General features: G+C 40.7%; 1 protein-coding gene across 1 annotated transcript in view; it reads right to left on the bottom strand.

Moving 5' to 3' along the window:
* Positions 1–7,565, bottom strand: part of F13A1 (coagulation factor XIII A chain) — a 275,410-nt gene that overhangs the window by 202,565 nt on the left and 65,280 nt on the right. Inside the window, exon 3 of the mRNA XM_007935344.2 lies at positions 5,614–5,865. Within this exon, the coding sequence (XP_007933535.1) occupies positions 5,614–5,865 (252 nt within the window). The remainder of the gene's footprint in view (positions 1–5,613; positions 5,866–7,565) is intronic.

Below are 7,565 nucleotides of genomic sequence, written 5' to 3'. Positions count from 1 at the left end.
AACTCAATAGCAGCTAACAACAACAATGAGCTAAGGGAAACTCAGTTTTGGGCAGTGTAGGGGAAAACAAGTTATCAAGCCACAGTGAAAATGAGCAACCAAATGTAACAGCCAAATATCCTCCAGGGTATTAGGCATACTTATTAGTATATTATAAATATTTCAGAACCCAATATGTCACTGGGGGCTCTGGTAGCGTAGTGCCTGAGGCACTTGACTGCTAACCAGAAGGCTGGCCTTTCAAACCCACCAGCCACTCCTCGGAAGGAATGTTGGGCAATCTACTGTAGTAGTGGTACCACCTTGGAAACCCAAGTAGGGGTTGCTATGAGTTGGGTCCAACTTGATGGCACACACAACAACAACAACATCTGTCACTAATGCTAGATTGTTGTTGTTGTTGTTGTTGTTGTTATGTGCCGTCGAGTCGGCCCCGACTCATAGCGACCCCTCCTTGGGTTTCCGAGGCAGTATCACTACGGAAGTAGGATTGCCCAACCTTCCTTCCGAGGAGTGGCTGGTGGGTTTGAACCACCAGCCTTCTGGTTAGCAGTCAAGTGCTTTAGCCACTATGCTACCAGAGCTCCTAATGCTAGATTACCAATGTGAAAAATTTAGAATTTCACTATGCTGAAAAATAGTGAAATATGCTCAATTATTCAGAGTTCCTGAGGGGTCAGTAAGATAAGATGAATTTGCAATAAATGCCCAACTCACTTCTGCTGCGTCTGTGGGTACAGTTATGTCTCCAATACCCTGGAGAAGGACTCCCTGACGGAATGGGATTGAAGCCCAGTGCAGTGTAGTAAATTACTTAGTATGGCTTTTCTATCCATAAGTCATTGTAAACTCAGTGGTGGAATGAGCAACTGAGGAGCTCCTGATTGTAAATGTTTCTGTTGGGAATGGCACAACGCAATGTTATGGGAGGCTCTCTCTCAGGTACTTAGAGTTCTGATGCTATGATTGGCAAGTTTGGTCACTCTGCCAACCTCAAAAGGAGACCTCCTAGAAGTAGAACTCTCTCTGACTGCTGGTTGAGGAAGATGTGCTGCTGAAAGAGACACACACTACTAAAAGAGACACGTGCTACTGGGAAAGAGACGCAAGAGACATGTGTTGCTGAGTAAGACACTGAGGGACATGGACTTCTGGGAGACAGACTGTGAGAGACTTGGCTGAGAGACAGTGGGCTGGGAGAGAGACTGAGCATTTTTCCTGAACTTGAACTGTAGCCTGGTGCTTCCCTAATAAACCTCATAATCTGTGAGTTCTGTGTGGCCACTGCAGCGAATTATCGAACCCAGGAGAAAGGTGGTGGTGCTTTGGGAGGAACTGTTGGAGAAAGGGCTGGAGGGAGGCAGCATGTCTGGCCTTGCAGGAATACGCCTTGGGTTATTGATGGTGACTCTGTCTTCTTCTTGTGGGATTAAAGGAGGTCAGAACATGTGGCCTCCTTGCCCATTTTGCACCCAGTTAGCATTACTAAATGAAAAAACTAACCAATAATTCTCCCTGCATCCACCCTTGCCTTCACTAGTGTGGTATTGCTATCGATTGCCATTAATGATTTAGTGATTAAGGAGGATAAATTGCCTATGAATGCAAAGCAGGCTGAAGAGCCCCCAGGAGCAGAACCGAACATGCTTTTATCAATAAGTACTATACATGCTGGTATAATTTCCAATCCCATGTCCTCTCCCACCTTGGATGTCACTTGCACATATATGCAATGCTTTCAGCATTCTCTCTTAACTCCTTCTCTTTTGATGACTTGTGAGGACTGACTTTTTCTGATTTTCTAGTTTTCTTTTCCACTTGGTCAATGGTCCCACTCCTCTCTTTTTACCTACTTTCCAGCTGGCAGACTGTATCTCTATGAGTCCCCTGTTATGAATTAGCATAAGCAAGCACAAAGCTGCAAGTGATTTTTAGAGAAAGTGTATTAGGAAGATGGGGGGGTGTTCTTCATAAAGATTTCCTTTTCTGGTTATGTTCTGGCTGCTAAATTGGGAGGACCACACGATGAGGAAGATGAGGGGATGATCTTATTCTCCCTCTCATAAAAAACCTCTGGGAAAGCTCTGTGTCTAGTGATAGAAGGAGGTACAAAATGTTATCTTAAAAGCTGGCAGCAGATTTTTCTAGAGGGAATGATTTGTAAAATCATTGTGCAACCCCAAAAGCAAGATTGTTGGAAAAGCCCAGCAACGAGATAAAAAAGCTGACTGTACTCTCCTCTACAAAAGAAGGAAGAGTACTTTCCCCTAAGAGAGAATGGGAGAGAAGAGTCTGGAGAACAAGGAAAGGAGAGGGAGAGAGAGAGAGAGAGAGAGACAGAGACAGAGACAGAGGAGAGAGAGACAGAGACAGAGACAGAGAAAGGAGAGGACAATTCAGTGAAATTTTAAGAAAAGTAAATTACAGTTTCCTACTTTTTGTGACTATTTTTGTGTGATTGTTATTATTATTTTGTTGTTGTTATGTGCTGTTGAGTTGAACCTGACCCATAGTGACCCTTCTTTGGGTTTCCGAGGCAGTATCATTAAGGAAGTAGATTGCCCAACCATCCTTCCGAGGAGTGGCTGGTGGGTTTGAACCACTAGCCTTCTGGTTAGCTGTCAAGTGCCTTAGGCACTACACTATCAGAGCTCCTATTATTTTTGTGTGATCAGTCATTCTCTAAGTGTGGTCCTCAGCCAGCAGCATCAGCATCTTCTGGGAACTTGCTAGAGATGCAAATTCTCAAGCCCCACCCTACACCTACTCAATGTGGATGTTACTCAGAAATCTGTGCTTTAACAAGCCCTCCAGGTGGTTCTGATGTGCACTAAATTTGAGAACCATTAAGCAAATCTTTGGTCCTCTCATCTTCTACCTCAAATTGCAATTAATGTCTACCATGTTCACAGACGCTTTGTGACTGTTTTTGTTATTGCTGCTGCTGAATTTGAAGAAGGATTGAGTTTCTCCCCTAGAATGGCTCAGAAGTCAGCACTGAGAAATAGAATTCCCAAAGGTAGAGATGGCTATATGGACAGAAATCCCTAGGGGATTTGCACAAATGTTTAGATTTTCACTGACCAAGAACTAAAGGGATTATGGCAGTTATCCTTGTGTTCTGAGGAGCAGGGGCCTACCTGCATGCTTTTCTAATAATCTCACTTTCCACTCCCTAAGATCTTATGTCTTCTCTATTAAACCCTTAATGAATCGCTCCTCATTTGTCTTTCTCAACAGATAACTTTGCTTTAGACATCACTGAGAAAAGGAAATCAATGAAATGGCAACAATCTCACCCTCTTTCCTCTGAATCTAGAAGACCTTCATTCATCTTCTCCTACTTCTTTACCTATTAAGGGAGCTTTCTGGTCCCTGGAGGCCAACCACCCAAGGATTTCACTTCTAGGTCAGAGGTTATTAGACAATCCACCTCCCAATTGGTTCTCCTGTAAAGTCAGTTGTGTCAGAAAATATACATAACCCTTTGATCTCTAGGAGAGTAGCCACATAAGTTGAACTGTGTGTAGACAGATACTGCATCTTACACAGACAATGGGATTCAGAAAAGCTGTGACAAAGCTTGGGTGAATCACAATATTCTTTAAATACCCTAGGGTGCTGGGTAGTTATATGAAGCTTGTAGTTTTCTTTTTGCAATGCAAAGAAAGTCAATAACAAACTCCTGATTTATTTATTTTGTAAGTATTTTAAAAACATAATTTAAAACATTTATTTATTTTGTAAGTATTTTTAAAACAGGATTTCTTACAATGGGCCACCTGTTACAAAACCCTTTCTCCCAGTATCCATTGCTAAATCCTTCTCTAACAGACAGCTAAAGGCTTGAAATCTTTGGGACTTTTTACATCTCCCTAGGTACAGATGACTCCCAAATTTCCACCTGTAAATCTTATCTCCAGATTCACATATCTGGTTACCTACTTGTCATTTCCACTTGGAGATCCACATATGTCCAATTTAACATTTTCAAAATCTCAGTTTACCTCTAGGCCTCCATTCCCTCAATGTTTTTCACCTCCGTTAATGGCACCTTTGAACTGCATAGGCCCAGCCAACATCTCATATTGCTGTTCACCTTGAACATCTGTCTCACAGATAGGAGTGTTGAGTATGAGATGATGGGGGTGGGTGGATGGGGAGTATTGGGTTAGCTGTGTTCCATCTGTCAACACTATTGGAAGAGATAACTCAAAGTAAGGGTCATTATGATCTAGGTTAATGTTTTTTTTTATATGAATAGAAAACATTGCTATCCACTGACTGGCTATATCCAGATCAGATCAATCCTTATCAAAATACAGCTTTCACAAAGAAGGATCATTCAAAATCAGCAATAATAGGGACTCATTCTGAAAGATATTAGAGAGCAATACATTGGGCTACGATGATATGAAAATTTCCTTGATGATACCTCAGCTTTTATATTTCAATGCCTTGTTTCTTAAGATCTGAAAGTGGACCCTCCACTATCAATGCTGCTGCAACATTGGCATCCTCTTCTGTCTGGAATTTAGAATCTGCCACATATCAAGTATGGGAGCAAGTAGAGGTGGGTGGAGGCAGGTGGGGAGACATGGGGATGGAGAGAAAATTCTGATTGTGACTGAGATTTTAAATAGAACTCAAATTGTTGAACTTGGCCATTCTGATTTGGGTATGAGTAGATTTGGATATGATTAGATTAGCAAACAGGAAGAAAGACTCAAAATAGCAGTAGTGATTAAGTTGTATTACAATTAAAACAAAGTTACATGTTTGAACATCCAAAGGTATGACTTTCGAAATTTGCCCTACTCTGCATTTAATGGAAACCCACCCTATGGAGCAGTTCTACTCTGTCCTAAAGGATCATTAAAAATCCAAACAGACTCAATGGCAGTGGATTTGGTTTGGGGTTTATGCATATAAATAAACTTATAGGATCCTTTAGACATTCAGATTTCCTGCAGTTGAACTAGGGAGACAGAGAGGCAAGTTCCAGATGGACAGGACTGACTTTATTCAGTTTTCCTGAAGTCAGTCAAGAATCCTCATTGCTTTGAAAATCAAATTAAGAAATCCTTTTTTATTTTTTTAACAGCCATACTATACACACAGGCTATAGAAACCACATATAGCTACATAGCTCCATGGTCAACTAACTGTGCATCTTTGGACGATCTTTGATTAATGAATTCCTGGGTAAATGCATGGTAGTATTAACTTCATATATATAGGTTTTACCCTCATATATTGGCAGCGTAGTGCTGAGGTATTTGACTGCTAACCAGAAGGCTGGAGGTTCAAACCTACCAGCCACTCCTGGGAAGGAAGAATGGGCGATCTACTTCCATAATGATACCTCCTTGGAAACCCAAGGAAGGGTCACTATGAGTGGGATCTGACTCCACGGCAGTGAGTTTGGTTTGATTTTTGATACACACTGAGGACAGATTTTGCATGTCTTTCCCCCCAACCAATCATAGAAAACAGTGTTTGTAGGAAAGAGAAGTGTCTTTCAGAACAATCCTGCTACCCATCCAAAATCAGCTGCATTGGAAATATGTGAAGTGTTGTTTATTTGTAAAAAAATGCAAACCTGCTCCTTACCTTCACACCAAGGATTGAAGAGGATGTATGTGTCCGTTTCGGGGTTTCGGCTGGTGCGGATTATGCCGTAGGGGGTCCAGACAGCAACATACATGCGGAACTTCCCCACAATGCACTCTGGAGACGACTGGACAGCCAGCCGGACGGACCTGTCCTCTCTCATGACAACTTTGGCCCCCCACTTTCCCCTTTGTAGTTCTGAGACAACAGGAACAGGGATGTAGGTGCCCTTGTTTTCCTGAGGGTAGCGACCTATATGAAGAAAGAATAAATACAGTGTTTAGTAGATTTCTCGAAACACTTTAATTCACACGCTGTCATTTTATGGCTGAAAGAGGTAACACTTCACTAGATTTGTTGGCTTTGAATTCCATTTTGGCTACCTACTAGTTGTATGACCTTAGGAAATTTTCCTTATTTCTTTGGTTAGCAGCTGAGCACTTTAACCACTGTGCCGCAGGTCTCCTTGTTGTATAAATTACTGCTGTATAATTCTGTGATATGCTTCATCTTAATAATGTGCACAGTGCAAAGCAGGGAGGAAGATTAGAACCCCAGTGCCTTGCTGTATATTGGGGGTTATCAGTTTATTGCCACTGAAAATTACTATCACATATACTTGCCATACATTCAATAAAGTTTTTTACAAATAAACATCACATATACTTGCCATACATTCAATAAAGTCTTAACAATGATTTTCTACCAAGGTGCCAGAGTGTGAACATACATCTTAGTAGAGTGTCTTGGGCATACATCCTAGTAGAAGCCCCTACATAAATCCAACCAAGAAAGCATGTTTGCTCCAAAGGCACTTCTATTCACATGTTTCCTGCATGTTTCCTCTGTGTGCACGCACAAACTCTCTGATTAGGTTGCTTTTTATCCCAGAGGCCTTGCTGCTGTTTGCAGCCCCTGTTACTGTTGAAGGGTAGACATCAAAGGCAAACTTGCCAGGTAAATGGGTTCATAATTCATTTATTATATTGGCTCCCAGCAGCTGTTGCTACTAAACAGTGACTTGGATTTAGAATGCACGATGTCAAAAAAGACACAAGCTTAATAAAAATAAAACTTTCAGAGATAAAAATCCACATGACAAAAACAGACTTACAGAAGGGGAAAAGAATGGATGAAAAGAACTTTTAAATAAATTCCATAACATGCAACTTTGGAAGTAGCAAAGAACCCAGAGAGGATATCCAAAGCCACTCTCTATACCTGCTATGTACTACAGACTTGTTTAATCTCTGTATTTACATCCACATAGTTGAGAACATTAAAATAACTAGGGTAATCACTTGCTTCCATTATTATACTTCAAATTATGACTTTTTTTTAACCCATTACATTGATTTATTATTTTAAAAAATGTTAAAAAAGAGCCATGTTTATTCAAGCTAGCTTTAAGTGCAATCACAACCTAAAGACTCTAGTTTGTATATTTTCTATTCATGCCACAATATTGCCTATATGTGCTAGACATTATTCTAAGTGCTAGAGATAAAGGAGTGAACAAAAATGACATTTAGTCCCGTGCCACAGATCTTACACTCTATGGACAAGCCATGCCTATGGTGTTTATTACATGTCCGTTGCCTCTATAACAAACTGTGAGAGGGAAATCATCATCATCCTAATTTTACAAATCAGGAAACTAAGACACAGAGTCATTAAGCAATTTGCCCGGAGTGATGTAACCAGCAAGTGGTAGAGTTGGAATCTGATCCCAGATAGTCTAGCTTGAAAGTCTGGAAGTTAAACCACTGAAGTCAAAGGTGATTATTTATATGTAGAGAAAATAGTTTGGAGTTGGTGAGAGCTAGCTCAAATTCTGACTCTACAATTAACTACTGGTACAACTTTGGGCAAATTGCTTACAATGTCTGAATGTCCATTTCCTTGCAACTTAGTTGTGGAAATTTATATATATGTATATATATATATATATA

The sequence above is a fragment of the Orycteropus afer genome, unplaced genomic scaffold (assembly GCF_000298275.1).
Source record: "Orycteropus afer afer isolate SDZICR_OR568_19922 unplaced genomic scaffold, OryAfe1.0 scaffold00027, whole genome shotgun sequence".
In the NCBI taxonomy this organism is placed as follows: domain Eukaryota; kingdom Metazoa; phylum Chordata; class Mammalia; order Tubulidentata; family Orycteropodidae; genus Orycteropus; species Orycteropus afer.
Note: the sequence above shows the minus strand (reverse complement) of the source record. Positions and strands in the feature narration are given on the sequence as shown.